Source organism: Saccopteryx bilineata, chromosome 5, assembly GCF_036850765.1.
Source record: "Saccopteryx bilineata isolate mSacBil1 chromosome 5, mSacBil1_pri_phased_curated, whole genome shotgun sequence".
In the NCBI taxonomy this organism is placed as follows: domain Eukaryota; kingdom Metazoa; phylum Chordata; class Mammalia; order Chiroptera; family Emballonuridae; genus Saccopteryx; species Saccopteryx bilineata.
Genome location: NC_089494.1, coordinates 260,792,429 through 260,816,155, shown reverse-complemented (window position 1 = coordinate 260,816,155; position 23,727 = coordinate 260,792,429). Strand labels below are relative to the sequence as shown.

Below are 23,727 nucleotides of genomic sequence, written 5' to 3'. Positions count from 1 at the left end.
GACGACATGGCGCTCAGCTGAGGGCCGAGAGTGCCCGCCAGTGTCTGCCAGAGAGAGGGGGACACGCAGCCATACCTCGGCCACAGATGTCACACAAGTGTGGCTTCTCCCCCGAGTGGATGATGATGTGGCGCTGGACATCCCCAGAAGCTGCGAACCTGGAACGTGATTCGGAAATGCAGGTAAGAGCCTTTCTACGTGGTGCCTTTATAACCACGAGTACAGGGCTGCCCCGACCGCCTTCAGAACGCAGCCCACAAGCAGCCTGACCGCAACGGAAATGCGCACTTAGAAACAGCTTTACTTTTTCCTTTTTTAAAAAGAGAGTAGAAAATAATGCACGTGTTCTGTTGTGGAAATGCTTTTTTCTACCTAGCTGCATTTATCTTTCTTCCTCAGAGATGGCCACCAACGTGGCTGAGGGAGGAATCCCAGCCCCGGCCCGCGAGTGGGAACCTAGGTCTCGCCTTCCCACCACACCTGACAGGAGCTGTGCTTCCCCTGGCAGGCAGGAGGCACGCGAGGCTGCTGGCCTAGAATCTGTCCTCTCCCGTCTGCAGAGATGACCGTCCTGAGACTGATGAGAGCAGCCCTGCCCTGGCTCTCCCGTGCTGCCTCCTGTCCTGCACCGCAGGGCTGCCTCTGTCCCCGTGTCCTCCCTCCAGACTCCTGAGGACAACCTTCTCAGAGGCAGAGTCCTACGGTTCATCTTTACGCGCCCAGCACAGCACTCACACAGCAGGTGGCTAATAAACGCCGAATCAGTGGTTAAATGAATGAGTACAGAGCCATGTGGCTGGTCCAGTCATGGCTGGTGCCTGCTGTCCCAGCAGTAAGTGACCCGGGGGCGGAGGGACCTGCGTGCACACCCAAGGGGCCCCTCCTCAGAGCGCACTTCACCTCCAGAGTAATCCTGCCCCCAAATCCACTCGCCTCTCCCAAGTCACAATCCCACGTGGCCTCAGGGCTCCCCCCCCCACTTCCCACGGCCCTGAGGGGCCATGAAGGGCCCTTCCTCCCACCCTTCTCCTGAAGTCTGAGGCATTCATCTATTTCATAGCCATTTTTAGTGGAAATTTTAGTATAAATCTTTACTGTAAAATCCCATTTCCTAAGACTCCTGTCCTAGGTTTCCTTCTCTGAATTATCATCTTTTTCTTTCTGCTGTTCCGTGTGTCACATGCAAGGCTCTGCAGAGGGAGGACTCGTTCCCCTGTGGCAGGAGCCTCCAGGCAGCTCGCTGGGAGCAGTCCAAGCCCCAAGTTCAGACACGGGGCTCCCCACGGGCGCGAGGCAGGCCCAGCACTGACCTCTTTCCGCAGACTTCGCAGATGTACGGTTTTTCACCAGAATGCCGACGTAAGTGAGTCTGTAAGTTACCTGCCTGCAGAAAGGGAGAAGAGAAAGCACGCCGATAATGAAAGGGCTTTTTAGAAAGGTTAAATACATTCACATGGAAACTGACAGACAGAGCCAGGGTCCAGTCCAACTCTGAAAGGATGGCTGGATACGCACAACTCCGGAGCCCCGTGCGAGGCTAAGGACGGCCCAGCTCTAACGGGACTGGGGGGTCCCCGCCTAGGTCTGCCGAGCCCGCCTCTCTCCCACCTGTGCTCCTGCGCCAGGGGCTGGGCGTGAGCCCAACGGCTCCATCGCAGGCTGGCCTTGTGCCGTTTCTCTCATAAACTGTGACACACAGTGCGGGCTGCTGTGGAGGTCGCTAAGCTTTCATGTTATACAGACCTTTATGTATTAGTTCATCTATTTTTAAATCTGGACCATCTACATGCAAGTATCACTTAGAAAACAAAAGGTGTGCTTACACAAGGTTATTTCATATACACTGTTTCTTCCTAGAACACATGCTTTTGTTCACAGAGATAAGACATTTAGCAGTATTTCCTTTGCAGGACAGTTGTTCTACCTGACAGGTTTGTCATTTTGTCCTCTGCGCAACAATGCAAATCAGGAGAGTCACAGTAGTGCTCAGCCTCAGGGACTTTATGTCCCTGTCTGACACCGGCAGGGCTTTACAGAGAAAACTTTACCTACAGGGAGGTCACGACATAGGCTTCCATGTAGTGATCAATATAGGAAATCAGTACGAGATCGCCCCCAGCACACTGAAACCAGCTTCTATGCACTGATCAATATAGGAAATCAGTACGAGATCGCCCCAGCACACTGAAACCAGCTTCCATGTACTGATCAATATAGGAAATCAGTACGAGATCACCCCCAGCACACTGAAACCGGCTTCCATGTAGTGATCAATATAGGAAATCAGTACGAGATCACCCCTAGCACACTGAAACCGGCTTCCATGTACTGATCAATATAGGAAATCAGTACGAGATCGCCCCCAGCACACTGAAACCGGCTTCCATGTACTGATCAATATAGGAAATCAGTACAAGATCGCCCCCAGCACACTGAAACCGGCTTCCATGTACTGATCAATATAGGAAATCAGTACGAGATCGCCCCCAGCACACTGAAACCAGCTTCCACGTACTGATCAATATAGGAAATCAGTACGAGATCACCCCTAGCACACTGAAACCAGCTTCCACGTACTGATCAATATAGGAAATCAGTACGAGATCACCCCTAGCACACTGAAACCGAACCAGCAGACACCTGAGACATTAAATCGTGGCTGTCTCATCTGTAAGTTAGGACTTAGAGACAAAATCTTCCACGGCTATCATTTAAGTTAAGAGTCTCAATCTGTCATACCCCCTACTTAAATTTTTATAGTGTTCCGTCAAAAACACAAACACTGCAATGATTAAATATACCCAAGGGTACAGTGCACAGGCATGACGTACAAAATAAGCCAAGGGGGGAGAATGAACACTAATACTCAACGAACACACTTGGCTTTTCCAAGTTGTTAATTATTTCTTAAATAAAATGCAAAGGTAGTTCATGGTTACAGGTCTGAAGCCCGCCTATGAGTGCAAACAGACAGGAATAAGACACGTCTGGACTCTCAGTTTTGAGAGAGTCTTTACATCTATCAGACTCTGGGAAACACTGCATTAGGTAGTGCCTTTTAGAATGTAATATGGTTTAGACAAAACACTTAGCTTTATTTTCAGCAGCCAAAGAGAAGGAACTTGGCAAAATATTGAGAAACACCTAGATTTTAACAGGATGAGTATGAGTAACAATAATAAAGCAACAAATGCCAATAGCGATACATTCGTGCTCTACTTAGGCCTTTACACGCATTACCTAGTTGCCCTTAGTAACTGTTATCAAAGCTCTAAAACTGAGGTTCAGATAAAGTGCTGGCTCTGGTGACATGCCTGGGCCAGAGACTAATTTTGGTGTGTGAGCCTGAGCTATCGTGTCACCTGGGGAAAACCTGAGACGTGCGAGATTCTGGGATCAAACTGGCTCGTGTTGAACACTTGGCGTGATGGGGTCACCTGGCCTCTCAGGAAGCAGCTCACTGGAGGAAAGATAACTCACCACTGCCTGCTCTGGAGCAAGAGCTTCCAAATTTCAGAACAGCTCATCGGTTACAGAACAACTCAAACAGCACATCTCCTCAGCTGCGGGTCAGACCCCTCGTTTCCAGTTATTTCGTAAACTAGGAATTACGATTGCAATTCAGTCTTTGAGTCAGTTCTCAGGAATGCTGCAGTTTTCATTTTTAAGTAAAGCATAACAATGACTTGTTTTCCAAGCAAGTATAATTGAATGGTCTTCCACTCAATATGTTAATAAGCAATAGTAAAAAAAAATAGAATGTTTCTTTAGCTACTCGGTAGTGGAAATGAATACTATAAACAATGATCTTTTTCCACATAAAGGAGAACTTATTAGTCTGATAAATAATATAAAAGTAATTTAAATAACAGAAAAATTCAGGCAAGAAAGTCCAATAGTGTATTCAGATAATTTATACATTATGTGGCAAAAGGGCCCAGACTGTTTGACCTTTAGTCATGCTTTTAGTTTTAGTAAACCTTGCTATCTCTAATTATATGCTAAGTACACAGATCATGTCTTAGAAATCATCTGTAGTTGGAGCCACAAAAACTCCAGCAAGTGATAACGACAACAGCCATCAAGTACTGGGGCGTCACGGTTAACGACACACGTTGCTCAGCAGCTCAACAGCGTTCCCTTAACCATCACCATGTCCTTATAAAGCAGAATGACACAGGGCACAGAAGAGCGGACCTGGGAGGGGAGTCACCAGCACGGCGGACAGCGGACTGGACCCCATGCCCGCACCCTTCCTAAGCAAGTGCGGCTCTAAGTTAGGACGGAGCTGTCAGAACTGAGAGAACACGGGCCTCTGATTTGTTGAGTAATTCTTAAAATGCTGTGCACTCCTTCTAACAGGTCCTTGAGCAGCAGCAGTGTCTGAACGTGAACAAACCAAGCATGTCACTCTCTACCAGACTGACCTTCCAACGGCAGCTGTCTATGTAAGAAAGTCAGGAAACCACAGAACTTTGGAGAGAGCAGGGACCTCAGATCTTAAAAGCCACCTAGTTCAGTTCTAAGACTTTAGGATTTCACAAAGTAATACAGTAAAAGGGAAAAATAGAGATTGACACAGAGATGTCACCTACACAGACATAATCACTATACTGTTAAAAGGACATTTAACAGAAAAATGTGGAAATTATCATCTCAGGAGTTGAAAATTTAATAACTTGGGAAAAGTTCATTAAACTACTCCTAGTTTCACCCTGGCCAGATGGCCCAGCTGGTTAGAGCACTGTCCTGAAGTGTAGAGGTTGCTAGTTCAATCCCTGGTCAGGGCACAGACAGGAGCAGATTGCCGTTCTTTGCCCTCTCTTCCTTCCTTTCTCACTAAAGTCAATCAATAAACATTTTTTAAAATAAAAGAATAAACTAGTCTTAGTTTTGCACTTGCACCCTGGATGGCCTGTAACTGTCACCTCTGGCATCAGACACATCAGTGTCCTGGGAACCACGTGCCTAAGCAGCCCCCCCCCCCCGTCCCCCGTTGGCAGCACCCCTTCCCCCACACAGGGACAACGCAGCCACCGCCTCCAGACCGCCCATGGGAGGACACTGCGCCCCTCGCAGCCCGCCTCGCCTCCCTGCAGCGCTGCTCCTGCCCCAGACAGCTGACCACGCCGCTGCTCCCTCCTGTCCCATGTGACAGGCACTCAGGACCTGTCACTTCACCACCTCGGGCCCCGCCCCGGGTGCACCCCCCGGCCCCGCCTCTACTCCTCACAGGGGACCCCCACACACAGACCCCCTTTCTCCCGCTGCAGTGTGCCTCTACTTCCCGAGACCGGGGACAGTGTCCAGAATTAGGTCAGGACATGTATATTCTGTGGCCCAGCGCAGGACGATGGAAGCTTCTTAAAGTCGACATCTCATATGGCTTTCTGATATACTATTAAGGTTGTGGCTAACTTTTTCTTTTAAAACCCTACTAAATATGAATTAAGCAAACAGCATAAAAGACAATTCTCACTGGCAAACGTGTTTTCTGACTTTCAATCACTCCAGGAGGGAAGCACTGACCAGCTCGTGTCGGCCCACGCAGACACTCCACTGTGACCCCCGTCCGTGGAGAACGACTGAAGCCACTGTGGTTTCCCCGTTTCCTGTACATGTTCCTGTCGTGGCACTTCCCACGCTTGCTGTCTCTGAGGGTTCACACGTGCTTCCTCCTCTCAGCACCCGGCCCTGGAAGCCGCCTTCGTCTCTGTCCCCAGCACATGCAGGGCCCCCTGGACACTGCAGGCTTGTGGCCAACACACACTGAGTGAAGCGTTTTAGGTCTGTTTACAGAAGTGCCATCATTTCACTATGAAATAAAACAATATACCTCTGAAAACCATAACTACCCATAACTCTACATTGAAGAAAACCTGACAACAGACGTCAACACAGAAGAGCAGGCCTTCCGAGTGTCCCCCAGGCAGGGCTGCCCCCGCAGGACCCAGAGGGAAGTGCAGGACAAGGTCTCCAGTGTGGCCTGCAGCCCTCGCTGCATAGCATGCTGCCGCCACCCCTGCCCCACCCCAAGCCAACAGAGCCTCGAAGTGGGCCTGGCGTCTACGCCGGGGGAGAGGGCCAGCGTTTACGCGGGGGGGGGGGGGGGGGGGGGGGGGGCGTTTACGCCAGGGGGTAGGGCCAGCGGGGAGGCCAGATGCCTGGACGTCGGCCCTCACTTCACTCGGCGGGCAGTGAAGTCGCAGAAGGTGTCCAGGCAAGGAGGGGACAGAACTTAAATGATCACAATTTAAAGGTAGCAAGGGCTTTCCAGTCCATTTTTTTTCATTTAATTCTATTAATGTTGCCCTGACATAGTATTATCCTTATGTTAAGAATTACTAACACGAGGCTGAGAAGCTGTGATCACTAATAATTACTGGTCACCCGGTCTAGCTCTCTCCCAGCGAGGCCACAGTGGTGTGTGCGGGCGCTCTCAGACTGTCTGCAGGAGCAGAGCCCTGGAGAGAAGAGGAAGGTGTTGGCCCCGGACAGGAAATGACGTTTCCTGAGCACGCGGTGCATGCAGATGCTGAGCACTGACCCTCACCCCTCACTCACTCCTCAGACTCCACTGGGGGCGGTGCTCTCACTGCCCGTTTTACAGGCAAGGAACCCGAGCAGACACAGGAGGAAGGTGGCGGCAGGGTGCAGACCAGGCCCTCTGGCCCTGGAGCCCACGCTCTGAACCCCAAGGAGAGGCTGGAGCGAAGAAGCCCCAACCAGACTGGCCACCAGAGGGACAATCACTCCATTCAGTTCTCAAAACGTACTGAACTCTCAGTGGGTGCCGGGCATTCTCCCGGATGAGGAGAAAGACGGGGCCCTGCCCGATGGTAAAACCGGAGCAGGCAGGCTGAGGAGTCATTAAGATGGCAGGTCTGGGTGGCCTGGGTGTGTGGGGGACGGAGGGTCACTCCCTGGGGAACGAATGTGTCAGAGACAGCACTGCTCTGGCTGTTCCTGTGCCCGACAGGGCCGCCTCCACACTCCCACCCAGACTAGCGGTCTCCTTTCCCGCTCAAGGCCCAGCCGGAAATCTCTCCCCCAGCAGAACAGCCTCGCACATGCTGCCACGGCAGGACTCACCAGCCGTGTGGGGACTGTCCCTCTGCAGGACTGAGTGCCTGGGCCCCAAGTGGCTTCGTCTCACTTCCTTTTGGAATGTCAGGGCCCCGCACGGGGGCACGGGCAGTTTCCTTCTGTTTTGGAAGGAAAAGCAGGCTCCCACAAGCCTGCATTCCGAGTTTTCTCTACAACACTATACCTGTGGGTTCCTTTAGGTCCAGTGCCCAGGTCCGTATACAGCCCACAGGGAGACACAATACACACTGGCTGGATGAGAGAACTGATACGTCATCTTAGCAGAGGTCAGCTAAAAGGTAGCAAAAGCAGGGAATGAAAATTGTTTGGTCTGTTTTCCAACACCCTAACATCTACAGTTCCGACAAGCAGATGTTTGTCTGAACGTAGCCCAGTGTAATCAGCAGCCTGCAGGTGCACGTCATACGGCGGACGTTATGAGTGGGAATGTACCAGGACCGGGCCTGTCCCGGGGCGGGGGTGACTGCGAGAGTTCCCACACTTCTACAACACGGCGTTTTCCCCAAGAAACTAGGGGTTTGTTTTCTTCTGATGTAATCGAAAGTCTTTTAAGTTATGGATATTCTCAGAACTTCGAAAGTATGTCTTATTTGTAATAAAAATCAACACTGGCTTTTATGTTTCCAATTATTAACAATAAATAAAAGTATTCCCACCTGAGAGAAATGTTTCCCACAAATGTTACATTCAAAAGGTTTCTCACCTAAAACAAAACAAAACAACAACTTGTAAAAATTATTCATGTCACTTGCACAGTAATTCTGTTTAAACTGTTTAAGCGATCCCCGAGTCTGGCCATTCAAAGCAGAGATTACATTCTTCGTCACGGGAGTCTCCACACCCTCTTCCTGGTCTCTCTCGTCCGCAGGTGGCAGGCAGGGATGACAAAGTGAAATATGATTACTTTTCTTGAAGAGTCACCTTGTTCTCCAAATATAACGCTATGCTGAAGTTGAACTTACTTATTTGCATTCACACCCTGCCTAGGTTTTGGACACTGTCTCTTCTTTCCGTTGAAAATCAAGTGTGAGTTTTCCTGCGGAACGCCATGCACTTGCTCACGGGTCCCTCAGCCTGGCTCTTTCCCTTACCAACAGGTCCCAGCAGAACGAGGGTCTCATTCACACCCCATGTGTGGACACGGGACAGCCCCAAGCAGAGAGGGGCCTCTGGAAAGGGGGACAGAGAAAAGCCCCTCTCCACTGCCTTTTAGTCTTGATTGAACATGCTAACAGTGGAAGAGTCCCTGATTTCAGTAACTGACTAATGACATTTTCGTGTAGAACAGATTATAGAGAATGGAACTCTACTGCAAAGAAATTGCGGCAGTTCTAAATACAGTCTCTAGAAAATGATCAGTTTAAAAGTGCACTTTAAGGTCCCACCTTTAGCCTAGATAACTCTCGGACTTGCACGTCCAGGAACCATCCATTTTCCCCACTCCCCTCACACAGGTGGCTTCATTACGATTCTTTAAAAAATAACCACCCACCCCTTCCTACTACATTGTTGAGGCTTGCTAGCTTTCAAATTTCTTTCCAGAGAACTTTTAGAATTATTCAAACTAAATTATTTTTAGTCTGAATTAACCTACATTATACTTTTACTTCTTTATTTAAATGTTGAATTTTCATTTATTTTATTTTTAAATAATTTATTGGGGTGATATTGGCTAATAAAATTATATAGGTTTCAGGTGCACAATTCTACAATACATCACCTGTATATTGTACATGATGCTTTAGAAAAAGAAACAATTTAATTTTAAAGACAAATATAACTTGTTTTAGAACTTGAAATTATCAGCAGTTCAAAATAACTCACTATACTTCTTTAGAGATGGAAAGTTTATTATATAAAAATGTAATTAGAATAAAAAAAAGTGATTTTTTTTTTTGAAAGGGGAGATAGACTCCCACACGCGCCCCAACCGGGATCCACCCAGCAACCCGTCTGGGGCTGATGCTCAAACCTGAACCATTTTTAGTACCTGAAGCTGACGCTCAGGCCAACCAAGCTATCCTCAGTGCCCAGGCTGACACTTGAACTAACTGAGCCACTGGCTACAAGAGGGGAAGACAGAGAGAAGGGGGAAGGGGTGAGAGAGTGAGAGAGGGAGAAAGAGAGGGAAGGAGGGAAGAGAAGCAGATAGTCACTTCTCCTGTGTGCCTTGACCAGGAATTGAACCTGGGACGTCCAAACGCTGTACTGATGCTCTATCCACTAAACCAACCGGCCAGGGTCAAGCATGACATCTTTTAAAAGTGGCTCTATGAAAGCATCTACAGAACTTTAAGATTCTTCTTTAAGAGGCATCACCAAAAATATAAATTAAAAGGTAGCTAATGCTCCTCATTTTTGTTTTTTTTGGCAGACGTCAGTGACATGAAGCGACAGCAAAGCTCCTTACAAAGAGGGAGCAGGACTGGCGTGTGCCGGCTGCCCCGTCTCCTTGCCTCCCGCTGTGGCACTCGGTCAGTGTACCTGTATGAGACCGTTTGTGAAGCTCCAGATTGCTTGGGTGTTTAAAGGGTTTCCCGCACAGTTCACACGCGTACTGTCTCTGGGTCTGGAGCGTCAGGGACTGGTCTTCCGGTGCCACGAGTCCCTCAGGCCCCTCGGTGCTGTTCATGCAGCTGAAGGCCTCGGAACTGGCGAGGTCCTTGCTCTCTTTTTCCTCTGCGCCCGGACTGCCGGCTTTCTCTCCAGTGTTCTCACTCGCAGAGCCGGTCCTCTTTGTCAAACCCTCATCCGACATGGCGTCGGAAGTCTGCTCTGCAGATTTCTGTGACTTCAGGAAACTGAGCTTCTTAAGGTGGATGTGCTTTTTGAGCCTCCCCTGTTTTGTGGGGGGCTGGCACGCACTGTCGGGGTCCGGGTCTGGGGCTGGGTCGCTCAGAGGCGGGGCCAGCAAGGGGGAGGGTAAGTGCTGTGCGGCCCGCGGGGCACACTTGGAGTGACTGACGGCACAGGGCTGGCTCTCCACAGCGCTCAGGTCTGTGGGGGGGCTGGCGGGGAAGGGCTGCTCGGCTGTCCTCTGGGGGCCGGGACAAGCGGCTTGTTTATAGTACTGCTTACTGTAGAAGTTCCTGAGTTTGTAGTAGTTTGGCTGCTTGGACGGCAGTTCTCTGCAGCTGCCGTCTAGAGTCTCAGGGGCCGGTTTCGGCGTTTCACCTGCAGGATTATGCAGATGGACGGACGGTGCAGCCTGCAAGTGCGGCTGGTCCGCCGGGCACTTCGGCAGTAGGAAGGGAGGGTAGTGCTCCCCGACAGTGACGGTGCAGTCAGCGCCAGGTGCCAGGGCGCTCTGCAGGGAGCACTTACTGCCACAAGGCATGCCGGCAGCCTCTTCCGCGGCGGTGGACTGCACGAACGTGTGACACAGGCTCAGAACGTTTTGGACTTGCAAACACTGTGCTGTGTCCAGCAGCACCTGCACGTTGTCCTGGTTAAGATCGAGATGAGAGGTGTACATGAAGTCCAGGATCTGCCCAATGCCACTCACGTTTTTAATATCCAAGTGAAAAACATCACTCTTCTGGCCGGAAGAATTCTGGAAGAGGCTCCTGATAAAAGAAAAGATATCTGTGTACAGTGTTAACAGTTCATACATGCTAGCAACTTTCTCATAAATAACACTCATACTACTATTCAAAACGACTACCGTTCTAGGAAGGCCACGATTTTAAAATTAAGTATGCTTTACCACTTTTTAAAAAATTGGCAAGCCATCTAATAAAGCAATTCAGATAGATAAAATTAGTTTGTTGAATATTTAAATTCTAAGTAGATCTCAAAGTAAAATATTGCAATATAGTTATAACTGTTTTCAAATGTAATTATCCATATTATTGTTTACATATAGAGTACAGAAAACTAAAGGACATATATTTTTCATTATTTCATGTTTAGTCTGACAAATCATGTATTTTTGGCCATAAAACTCATCCAAAAATATTCCCACATCTAAGTACCTTAAAAAGTCTAAAAATAGAGGCCCTGGCCAGTTGGCTCAGTGGTAGAGCGTCGGCCTGGCGTGCAAGACTCCTGGGCTCAATTCCCGGGCAGGGCACACAGGAGAAGCGCCCATCTGCTTCTCCACCCCTCCCCCTCTCCTTCCTCTCTGTCTCTCTCTTTCCCTCCCACAGCCAAGGCTCCATTGGAGCAAAGTTGTCCCCAGTCGCTGGGGATGGCTCCATGGCCTCTGCCTCAGGCGCTAGAATGGCTCTGGTTGCAACAGAACAATGCCCCAAATGGGCAGAGCACCCCCTTGTGGGCATGCCGGGTGGATCCTGGTCGGGCGCATGTGGGAATCTGACTGCCTCCTCGTTTCCAACTTCAGAGAAATACAAAAAAAAAAAAAAAAAAAGTCTAAAAATAAAAATAGGTATAATAAACCAACCCTCAGTATACACTCATTTTTTTAACCTTAATTTTTAATTGTGGCAAAATATACATGTTAAATTAAACATTTAAATACAGTTCAAATGGTAAATTCAGTATTAAGTACATTCATGACGTGCAACCATCACCTCTCTCCATTTCTAGAAACTGCATCACCCCAAACAGAGACTCTGTCCCCAGGGGACAGGAACTCACCCTTCGCCCCTCTGCCCAGCCCCACCCACCATTCTCTGTCCTTGACCAGGACTGCCAGGTCCCTGACACACACTCATTCTGCACTCAGGACCTTATCTAGCTGCCAGAGGCCATTTCTCAGCACCCTGTGAGTTAATGTGGGAATAAAGGCACGCTTCCACAAAGCCCACACGCTCTACTCCAGCACAAGACAAGTTCACTGGGGAAGGGATCTGTGTTGTAAACAATACCAAGCTGAGTGAGGGAAGGGGTCTCGCAGTGTTACTAAAGACACTTTGTCAGATGCAGTCACCTGCTCCCCCCAGCCTTCAGTTCTGAGTTTTCTCCAGGACAGTACAAAGTGGAAGGGGCAGGGAAAACACCAGTCAACGGACCACAGCCTCCAAACCCCACCGTCCGGGACTACGGAAGAGAGGCGCAGACTGAGCCTGGGGCCGTTCTGCACGAGGATAGAAGCACTCCTCCCTCCGCTCCACGGGCACTCACAGCACACGCACTGAACGTCACCTCTCCCTCAGCTCCACGGGCACTCACAGCACACGCACTGAACGTCACCTCACCCTCAGATCCACGGGCACTCACAGCACACGCACTGAACGTCACCTCACCCTCAGCTCCACGGGCCCTCACAGCACACGCACTGAACGTCACCTCTCCCTCAGCTCCACGGGCACTCACAGCACACGCACTGAACGTCACCTCTCCCTCAGCTCCACGGGCACTCACAGCACACGCACTGAACGTCACCTCTCCCTCAGCTCCACGGGCACTCACAGCACACGCACCGAACGTCACCTCTCCCTCAGCTCCACGGGCACTCACAGCACACGCACTGAACGTCACCTCACCCTCAGCTCCACGGGCACTCACAGCACACGCACTGAATGTCACCTCACCCTCAGATCCACGGGCACTCACAGCACACGCACTGAACGTCACCTCACCCTCAGCTCCACGGGCACTCACAGCACACGCACTGAACGTCACCTCTCCCTCAGCTCCACGGGCACTCACAGCACACGCACTGAACGTCACCTCACCCTCAGCTCCACGGGCACTCACAGCACACGCACTGAACGTCACCTCTCCCTCAGCTCCACGGGCACTCACAGCACACGCACTGAACGTCACCTCTCCCTCAGCTCCACGGGCACTCACAGCACACGCACTGAACGTCACCTCACCCTCAGATCCACGGGCACTCACAGCACACGCACTGAACGTCACCTCTCCCTCAGCTCCACGGGCACTACCAGCACACGCACCGAACGTCACCTCTCCCTCAGCTCCACGGGCACTACCAGCACACGCACTGAACGTCACCTCTCCCTCCGCTCCACGGGCACTCACAGCACACGCACTGAACGTCACCTCACCCTCAGATCCACGGGCACTCACAGCACACGCACTGAACGTCACCTCACCCTCAGCTCCACGGGCACTCACAGCACGTACACTGGCTGAATGTCACCACATGATTTGGGATTACTGAGGGAAAGATTAAATCTTGTTCCACAGGCAGTTCCCAGAGCAGTAAAACAGTAAGCATTCTTGGGAAGAAAAGTCACTACCTTGAGTGCTCATAGAGTGTTAGACCTATAAGCATCAGAAAATATATATGGAGAACACTCTACTGTTACAGTGAATGAACCATTGTTGCTTGGTGCTACTTGTAAGTAAATCTTTCCCACAGGCACAAACCATTACAAGGGTGAGCAAACTGAGTTGAAACCTGTTTCCTTAGTCAAATGAGAAACAAGAATTAAAATGTTATTTATTTATTTATTTAACTCAGTGAGAGGACAGGAGGCAGAGATAGACTCCCACAGGCACCCCGACTGGGATCTACCCTGCAAGCCCACTAGGGACGATGCTCTGCCCATCTGGAGCATTGCTCCGTTGCTCTGCAACTGAGCTCTTCTTAGTGCCTGAGGTGGAGGCTACGGAGCCATCCTTAGCACCTGGGGCCAACTTGCTCCAGTCAGGCAATCGCTGCAGGAGAAGGAGAGAAGGGGAAGGGGAAAGGAAGAGGGAGAGGGAGGGAGAGGAGTAGGGAGAGGTGAGAAGGGGGAGGGGTGGAGAAGAGCATGGTTGCTTCTCTTATGTGCCCTGACCGGGAATTGAACCCGGGACATCCACATACTGGGTCACCACTCTACCACTGAGCCAACCAGCCTGGGTTAAAACATTTTAATTAAAAAAAAACCAAATTAAAACCAAACCCTGCATATAGGCTGTTTCCCCTCTCTGACTCTTTATCACAGAAAAGTTTCTCCCTGGAATTTTATTCTTCAATCTTTTTATACTGAAAGGATAAGAAACATATATAGAAGGCTGACATTATTAGAATAATCACATTCTAAGGAAAGGACCAAAATGCTTTCCATCGCCCCAAATACATGTATATTAGTTCAAAGGCTCTTTTGCTTTCAGGTTACTGTAAATATTGTACAAAAGCAAAAAAACTCAAAGTGGGGTACACAGATGATATACTGCAGAACTGTATATCTGGAACCTGTATAATTTTGTTAACCAATGTCACCCCGCTAAGTTCAATTAAAAGGGTAAAAACAAAACAAACCCCACAATGTACTTTGAAAGGAGAGTGAAATCCAAGGAGCAAATACAATTGAGTCAGAATATCCCCACCCTTGGGCTTCTTCCCCAGTCAGAAGAGCAAGGGATGACCCCTACCTGAAGTACTGACTGAAGGCCGCCAGCACGTTCTTATGGGCTTTGAAGCAGACGCCCTTCACCACCAACATGCAGTCACACAGCAGGCCTTGAATGCGCTGCTCGTGCAGCTGCTGGAGGAGGTGGCAGCTGTGAGTGGCCACGGCGTCCATGCTCGAGCATTCGCAGCACCTGCAACAGAGAACGTGGGTAGAACGGTGACTCCCTGCTGCGAGCCAGCACAGCTAGTAACAGGTCCTGAGTGGGAAGAGCACAGAATTAAGAAAATAGGCTTAGAGAAAAGGATGGGATCAGGTCTCTTTGCAATGCAAGAGATAGTTTGCAAAAAGCGACCTTCCATTCCCCATCCTGCTTTATGTATAGGGCAAAGTGAGGCCACTAGCAAATCAAAGAGATCTCTGGTCACATTTCCAAGGCATTCCAAGAATTCTCCCAAGTGCAGAAAAACCCCACCATACATAACATCTTAACTTCACAAAACAAAGGATAAAAAGAAACTTGCCTCAAGTCTTCCCAAGAGACAAAGGGCCTAAACTAGTATAAATAATCCAGCACCACAGCTAACATAGCCTTTAGCAACTTCACAGAACAAGTGAGGTGGGGGGTTGGGCAGACAGTCAGCTTACTGCCAGTTCCCCACACCCCTGTCCCCCCAAAATCTAACTGCGATGGCTTTCAGTCCCCAACACAGGGTAGAACGTTGACTCCCGAGGACAAGACTGGACACTCCAAGACACCAAATCCCTCTGATGATATATGGTTCACTGTCATGATTCCGTGACAGCAGTTTAAAAAACAAGCAAACAGACAAAGGTCGTTTCTCGAGCATCTCAACAGTGCTGTTCGACAGAACTGCCTGCAATGATAAAAATACCCTTCTCTGCACGGTTCAGTACAGTAGCTGTTAGCCACATGTGGCCCCTCAGACCCGTCTGACAGGCGACGCTGTGTGAGCTGAGTCCTGAAGGAAGTACGGGAAGGAGCTGTGGGGACTAGGACAGAAGTACTGCGAGTACCACTGTGGCGAGGACATGACAAGAGTGAGGGGGAGAGGGAGGGAACGAAGAGAGGGTCATGTGGGCCCTTTTGAGAACCCTGACTTTGACTCTGAACGAGATGGGAAGTCATTATGGGGATACAGGAAGTCTCATCATTCAGTATCTATTGATGACTACTGTGTGCTGTGTTCTAAGGCGACAATGAACGAAACACGTCAGGGTCTGACCTGGGGTGGCGCAGTGGATAGAGCATTGACCTGGAACACTGAGGTCACCGGTTCTAAAACCCAGGCTTGCCTGGTCAAGGCACATACGAGAAGCAACTATGAGTTGATGCTTCCTGCTCTCCCCCCCTGTAAAGCCAGTAGCCACGGCCACCATCACAGCCGCTGGGCCCATGCAGGTTTGCATTAGATTTGGACAGACGGTAATGAAACAATGGAGCCAAGAACTGGTGGGCCATTAGCTTTAATCCTAGCTTGCACCCAGCGGGCAAGTAAAAACACACACTGGGCTCCAAAACCCACTCATTCAGTGCTCACAAAGCACTTATCTGAGTTTCCTAGAATCAAAGGTTTCTAGCTCACCAGCCTTATTCACCTCTGTTCCTTATCTCCTCTCTGCACAAACTCTGACAAACTGGCTTCTCCTTCAGCACTCCACCATCTTGGCTGCCCCTCTTTCCTCCACATGGCCTTTCTCTGCTCTCCTCTCTAGTGCTAATCTCAGGACCCAAGAGAGAGCAAGCTCCCGGTCTGCCTCATTTTATAGTGTAGAAATCAAAACCTTTAATCCAATATACAAACAAGGAAGTCTCTGATACACAGTCACTTATCTGAGGCATAATGGAATTCCTCATAAGAGTGCACCACCCCACATCAAAAAGGGTGGGAAAGGCTTAGTTCCTAAACCAAGCCCCAGGCTACAAGGATCCTGCCTGAGGATCTTGCCTGCCCACAGCCCGCACCCAACACACATTAATACAATCACGCCCATCCCAAGCAATCACCTGGACGTTGGGCTTCCACCTGGGCAGAGCCATCTTTAACAAAGTGAGCATAATACATTTTATCTGATAAAATGTATTATGCTCACTTTGTTAAAGATGGAGCCGCTGCCCAGGTGATATTAATGTGTGTCTCTGTGGACAGGCAGGATCGTTGTAGCCTGGGGCTTGGTTTTGGGATTAAGCCTTTCCTACCCTTTTTGATGTGGGGGGTACAATCCCATCATGCCTCAGAGAAGTGACTGTATTAGACACTTCCCTATTTTGTATATTGGATTAAAGGTTTTGAATCTACACTATAAAATGGGGGCAGAACAAGAGCTTGCTCTTGGTTCCTGGGATGATTAGCATGAGAGAGCAGAGGGAGCAGAGCAGAGAGCAGAAAGAGGCCATGTGGCCAGGAGAAGCAGCCAAGATGGCGGTGTGCTGAGTGAGATGCCAGTTTGTGTAGAGTTTGTATCTGGGATAAGGAAGGAGATGGGGAACTGAGGAGAATAAGGCTGGTGAGCTAGAAACCTTTGATTCTAGGAAACTCGGATAAGTCAGTGGCTTTGTGAGCACTGAATGTGAGTGGGTTTTGGAGCTCAGTGTATGTTTTTACTTGCCTGCCGGGTGCAAGCTAGAATTAAAAATGATGGCCCACCAATTTGTGGCTCCGTTGTTTCTTTGCCGACTGTCCGAATCCAATGTGAACCTGCATGGGCCGGGCTGCTTTGATAGTGGCTGTGGCTTCTGGCTCTACATCTGCCCAACAACCCCCCCCCCCCCATGCCTTTCTCTCTCTCTCTCTCTAAAGTAAATAAAATCTTTATAAAAACAACACGTCATTTAGCTGTGTGTGTGTGTGTGTGTGTGTGGGAACCCCCCCCCCTCCACACACACACACAAGTATCTGACACACAACTAAACCAAACAGCTAGACAACTGAATCCACAGATGAGTAGGATATGGCTGACACCCAGGAGCTGTCTAGTGAGGGATGACTTATGGAAGAGGAATACAGAAACATCTTGTTTCACTTTATCGTGCTCCACAGATGTCACACGTTCTACAAACTGAAGGCAAGACGCTCCTCCACTAGCAAAAAGACAACTGCTGGCTTTATTGTGATACTTCATTGAGGAACCACTGCGCCACCTCACCCGCAGGTGTTGTGAAGTACCAAAAGCTACAGAATTAATATTAATATTTTGGGAGGCTTGAAGAACATTTTATTAATTTGGGTTAAGGTGGGCAGAGAAATTGTCCCTGTACTGTGGGATTGGCATGACCAGGATAGCCTTTGGCACTGTATTTGTTGGGCAGATAAAATGTATTATGCTCACTTTGTTAAAGATGACGCTGCCCACGTGGAGGCCGTTGCCCAGGTGATATTAATGTGTGTCTCTGTGGGATGTGGGCAGGCAGGATCCTTGTAGCCTGGAGCTTGGTTTTAGGATTAAGCCTTTCCCACCCATTTTGATGTGGGGTGGTATAATCCCATCATGCCTCTGATAAGTGACTTTGTACTGGAGACTTCCCTATTTTGTATATTGAATTAAAGGTTATGAATCTACACTATAAAATGGGGGCAGAACAAGAGCTTGCTCTCTTAGTTCCTGAGATTAGCATTAAGAGAGAGCAGAGAGCAGAGAAAGGCCACATGGAAGAGGCCAGGAGAAGCAGCCAAGATGGCGGTGTGCTGAGTGAGAAGCCAGTTTATGCAGGGAAGGAGATGGGGAACAGAGGTGAATAAGTCTGGTGAGCTAGAAACCTTTGATTCTAGGAAACTCGGATAAGTCAGTAGCTTTGTGAGCACTGAATGTGAGCAGGTTTTGGAGCCCAAAGTGTGTTTTTACTTGCCCGCTGGGTGCAAGCTAGGATTAAAAATGATGGCCCACCAGTTTGTGGCTCCGTTGTTTCTTTATCGACTGTCCGAATCCAATGCGAACCTTCATTGGCCAGGCTGCTGTGATGGTGGCCCTGGCTACTGGCTTTACAGTATTATAAATGCAAAGAGGAGGAAAACATGGATTCCCAGACATTCCACCACGCCTGTGGGGAAAGGGGTGAAAGGCTAGCCAGGTACAGGGAGAGAAAAGCCAAAATAAACCTTTTCTTATAGCAATGACTTGTAAATTTTGTTTTCTCCAAAATAATGTATGGTTTGCAAATTGAACATGGTCCTATCATGTTAAAGGACATGTGACTATAACCAATAGTGGTAAAGGGCTCCTAATTACAATTTTTGCTTCTGTACTTTCCACTTACAAAACTTTAAAACTAAGTAGAACAAAGGGCTGGCGTGCACTCCCTCAGACTTGTCGGTGTTGCCGCCACTTGGCCAAGCTAGACAATAAAGCTTTGATGTGTACTCGAGGGACTTTGTTCGTGTCTTCAATGTTTCGGGTCCCTCCAGATTAGGCTTAACATTCATTGCTGTGCGTCTGTAACCGAACCCACAATGTCTGAGGTGTGTCAGTAGCAGGGAGAAATGAAGTCAGATGGGGACAATGTGGTAAGGTACCAAAAAGCTGCAAAATTAATACTGATATTTTAGAAGGAAAGGTCAGGCTTTCTGTCCAGTCATTTCCTAGGGGAGGGGAGGGAGAAGAATGTAGAAGCTTCCTGACTTACAAGGACAATGGGCCATTTAGGTTTAACTATAGAATAAAGGTTGTCTAAGGAACTTCTTTTCTCTTACAATAAGAGACAGAATTTACATACCACCCTACATTGATTTTGGCTCTTCCTCCCTTCCTGGAATCCTGAGAGTAACATACCTCCAGGCAAAGGAGGGGAGAGAGACACTAAAAGATCTATAAATGTCTTTGATTGTATTACCTTAAAAGTTTTAATGTTTCTATGGATCCCCTAAACAAATGTTACAAGCTTGTTAATAATTATGTCACGATGCCATGCTCTCCCCGCCTGTGTGTGATCAAGGGTGTATAACCAGCCTCTGACATGTATTTGGCGCATACTATTTGGGTCTGCAATGCCCCAGGTTAGTCATATGCGGGATGGCATATTTAATAAATCTCCTCCTTTAATAAAACCCTTCAAAATTCATCTGGACTTGGTGTCTCTATGGCAGCGGTTCTCAACCTGTGGGTCGTGACCCCAGCGGGGTTGCCTAAAGCCATTGGAAAATACATAATGCATATCAGGTATTTACATTCCGAATCATAACTGTAGCAAAATTACAGTTATGAAGTAGCCACCAAAATTTATTTTTTGGTTTGGGGTCACCGCAACATGAGAAACTGTATTGCGGGGTCACGGCATTGGAAAGGTTGAGAACCACTGCTCTATGGAAACCCGCGGAAGTGAGGGACAGTAGTTTACAATAACAAGACTACAGAAGTTAACATGGCAGTCTGATACACTAAAACCCCAAAAAGTCACTATTTGTTTTATTTGCATTCATTCTCAGTGCGTAAACATTACTGAAAAAAAGTTGTTAAACCAAGAAACCCAAAATCTAAGCTTTTCAACATGCTCCCTCCTTCTACAATTACTATGATTACAATAATTGCCTCACCTCCCATTACTCCCAGGTGTGCTACCAACATAAACTACCTGCGGCTCCCCAAGCTGTGTCCTTGGACAGTGACTCTGTCGGGCTGTGTGATGTTGGGCAAGCGACAGTTCCATGTTCTACTTTCCTCATGCTATCTCACAGGTGACTGAGGTAAGTGTGACAGCCCTCATGAACATTAGAATAGCAACTGGCAGGTGGAAGCATTCAACAGATGTTATCTGGAAGGAATGCCTGCGGAGCCTGTTAAAAACGCAGACTCTTGGACACTGTCCAGGTACATCTGTTCACCCCGGCCTCACACACTTTCACACTAGCCGTCTCTGCACCCGGCGTTGCCTTCTGAGGACTCCATTCTCACCTGGCAACCCTGCTGCCAACCCCACCATGCTGAAGCAGGCTGCCCACACGGCCTGTGCTCAGTGCATCACCCAGCTTTCCTGCCACACGTCAGGCGCAGTCTGCCTACTGCCACCTCAGAAGTCCTCTGTCCTCGAACATTTCTGCTCCTCTCACCACGGCCCTGGCCTGCTGTACTGTTCCCCTGCAAGCCCTTCAAAGCCTAACATCCATTCACACTCAGCACATGGCCCTCTTCTCTCCCCTTGACAATCAGATCTACTCTTGGCTGTTATCTGTCTCTAAGCAGACGAATCCTAAACTTGAACTTTAGCTTTGATCACCAGTTCCCAAAGTCCAACGTGCTGCTAAACATCTTTCACTGTATGGCCCCTCAACTAGGAATCCTCCAAACTCACCCCCACCCTCTCATCCTCAGCTCTACGCCTTATTCTGACTCCCCTATTTCTTTATGGAAAGCTTAGTCTCCGGTAGGTAGAATCTGGGTACCGGCATTGTCTACCGGTTTGAGATCAGGGTGGGGTTTAGAGAAAAACAGGACTAGAGGTGATGTCATCTACAATACAAAGAGCTATACTGCAGCACTGGGAGTGGAAAGCACTACCCAAAACAAGACTACGGATAGGGAAACCTTTGTCAGGTGCTGGGGCACTGTCCCCAGTGCTGAATCCTCCAAGGTACTGAACAGCCAAACGGCTGAGTAATCAGTAACCTACCCCTACCCCATTGGCTGCCCGACACGAAAGGGCTTCCTGCTTTACTATTTATCATTAGCTATCACGTACTGACCGCTTACTGTAGGCTGGGCACTGTGCTAAGCATATATTACATATGTTAACTCAAATAATACTTGAAGAGCCCCATTTTCATTATTTTACAAATCAGGATGTTAGGAAATGGAGAGTTTGAGTAATTTGTCCATTATCATTAAAACTTACGTTCCAAAGTCAGGATTCAACTGTTCTCTAAACCCTGCAGTCTGTGCTCGTAGGCTATGCTATATCCATGAGGAAAGGAATGTTAAAACACAACATAAAACCTTCCTCCAGACTGAAACGCAGCAAGTATTCTGAATCTACACTAGCTGTTTTCTAGCTACACGGTAGTGATAAGGGGAAAAATTCGTTAGAATGACCCTCAGAGTCCTGATGATAAGCAATGTTATGAACCACTCCATAATTTACTCTGACAATAAAAACTATAACCTATATTACTTAGTGTAATTCTCTAATTGCTTCGTGATGTTATTCCTCTAAGTCCCTTATAAAAAATACCCCTCTACATAAAGAATCGGTAATTTCTATTTCTTATGTGTCCTATGCATAACAACTATAAATAATAATGTATATAACTCACATAAACAATAACAACAAATATTTACAAAACGTTTCCTACATGCTACCAGGCACTATTCTAAGCCCTTTATACACATTAACTCATTTAGTTATCAGAATAACAGTAAGATAGGTACAACCATTAACCTCATTTTCTAGATGAGGACACTGAAGCACCTGTCAGATGAGAGGGCCACACCTTCTTTGACATTCCTCCCAAAGGGAAATGGGTCCCGTCTCCTCCCCTTGAACCAGAGTAGCCTCTGGGCTAATCAACAGAACAGGGAAGAGTAAGGCTGTAAATCTGTGCTTATTTCTGGGCCCAGGCCCTTAAACCAGACAGCTCCACCTTCCATCTTCCCTCCTGTGGAACACCAGCTCTGGAAGGCCCCGTGGGCAGCAGGGCTGTAAGATTCCCAGGGAGAGAACACACGAAGCAGGAGAAGGGCTCAGCTGAGCCCGGCCTACTGGCCATCTGTCCCAGGTACCAGATATGGCAGCAAAGCCAAAGCAAACTCTAGACCAGCCCCATCATAAGCTGAACCCAGCCCCGCTGACATCACGTGGAACTGAAGAACTGCCCGGCAGCCCTGCCCGAATTCCTGACCCACACAAATGTGAGATAAATACAATAGCTTTAAGTCACTTAGTGTGGGGCACAGAGATAGAGAACCCGAGCAGGTACGAAGAGGATGGTCGCACAGTAACAGGCAATTAATAAGGGGCAGAGTTGGAATTGAAACACAGGAAATCTGACCCCAAAGCCCACAGCTTATCCCCCACTCTGAGTTACGTGTGACAGATCAAAGGGCTTCCTTGGATCAAATCAGTTGCCTCTTCAGTCTACTGCCCACGCCTGACTGTCCAGGTGACCCGCAGACCAGCAGCACCTGAGGACGAGGCACGCAACGCCAGGTGTGTGCTGTGACACAGGGCCAGGACTCACTCCGTCTTCACAGCTGAATCACTGTGACAAGGAGTGGAAATGGTCAGTGTATCTCTCCAGCCTAGAAGAGTGCCCTGGACCCAGCAGGTGCTCAACACAGTTTCTCGACTGATGTGTACGCATCAGATTTTTCACCTGTAAAAATGAAGGGGTCCCCCACTGGGTTAATCTCTAAAGTTTCTTCCTGTTCTAAATGTGATAGTGGAAAGATGAACTGAATAGCAGGCAGGCAGGCAGGCAGGAAGGAAGGAAACAGAAAGAGAACAGAGAAAACTTAGGGAGAGGTAAACGAAGAGGTGTTTCTACAGGGAACAAGGGCGGAAATGGAATTTTATCCTGCAGGGATGGCTCCTAGAGCAAAGGCTCTTCTGTTTGGTGGGACAATTTACCAGCCTGTCCAACACCAGAGGAAAGTATTTGTGGGGCTATTAATAGACTGCCCCTCCAAGGGTGCACAGCTCACGCACCTCAGCACCGAGCTTGTCTCAGACTGACCCCGCCGTCCTCTTCGGCCAGCAGGCCTTCCAAACAGCTGATTGCCAACCCTCCATCCCAACTCAAACAACAAATGCACTGACTTCAAGCAAACACACCTGATTTCAGGCTTTAGCTCTATACAGACTCCATGATGCTACAAAGGCCAATTCAGCTAGACCAGTATCGTGGGCCTAGTACAGTGATGGGCAATCTTTTGAGCTTGGTGTGTTAAAATTCGCCAAAAAAACGAGCATAACTTGGGTGGTGTGTTACTTCGAGAAAAAACCTAATTTCGTGATATTTACAGTTTAAATAACAAAAATGTATAATTGTAATATATAACTGTATTTAATAAACCAAACACTAATTATTTAACTTACCTGCTTAGCGACTTCTTTGTTCATCTGTCAATCTGTTTCTTTTGTTGGTTTTGATATTATTTAACACACTGAGAATAAGGTCTCACAAAAGTACGTAGAGGGAAAAATTGTGAGTAAAGCCACTGCTATATTTTTCAGGGTGCTAAAAGTGTCTAGTAATCAGTTCCAGGTACTCCAAATTCTCTGTTTGTAGTGGCACTCCTCTTGATTCTCCAAGCGGCACCTTTCCAGATTCTCAAGCTTTGACCTCAAGTCGACAAACACCTGAGCCCAGATGCTGTCTTGAAATTCTGCAAGTTGCATCTT

At 48.4% G+C, this 23,727-nt stretch overlaps 1 protein-coding gene across 2 annotated transcripts in view; it reads right to left on the bottom strand.

Annotated features, from left to right (window-relative positions):
- The window catches only part of ZBTB49 (zinc finger and BTB domain containing 49), a 31,531-nt gene that overhangs the window by 5,624 nt on the left and 2,180 nt on the right, over positions 1-23,727 (bottom strand). For both annotated transcript variants that reach the window (XM_066279567.1, XM_066279566.1), the window contains exons 2-6: positions 14,401-14,571; positions 9,592-10,673; positions 7,764-7,810; positions 1,311-1,384; positions 76-158 (exon numbers count right to left, since the gene is read on the bottom strand). In XM_066279567.1, the coding sequence (XP_066135664.1) occupies positions 76-158; positions 1,311-1,384; positions 7,764-7,810; positions 9,592-10,673; positions 14,401-14,552 (1,438 nt within the window). In that variant the 5' untranslated portion in view covers positions 14,553-14,571. The remainder of the gene's footprint in view (positions 1-75; positions 159-1,310; positions 1,385-7,763; positions 7,811-9,591; positions 10,674-14,400; positions 14,572-23,727) is intronic.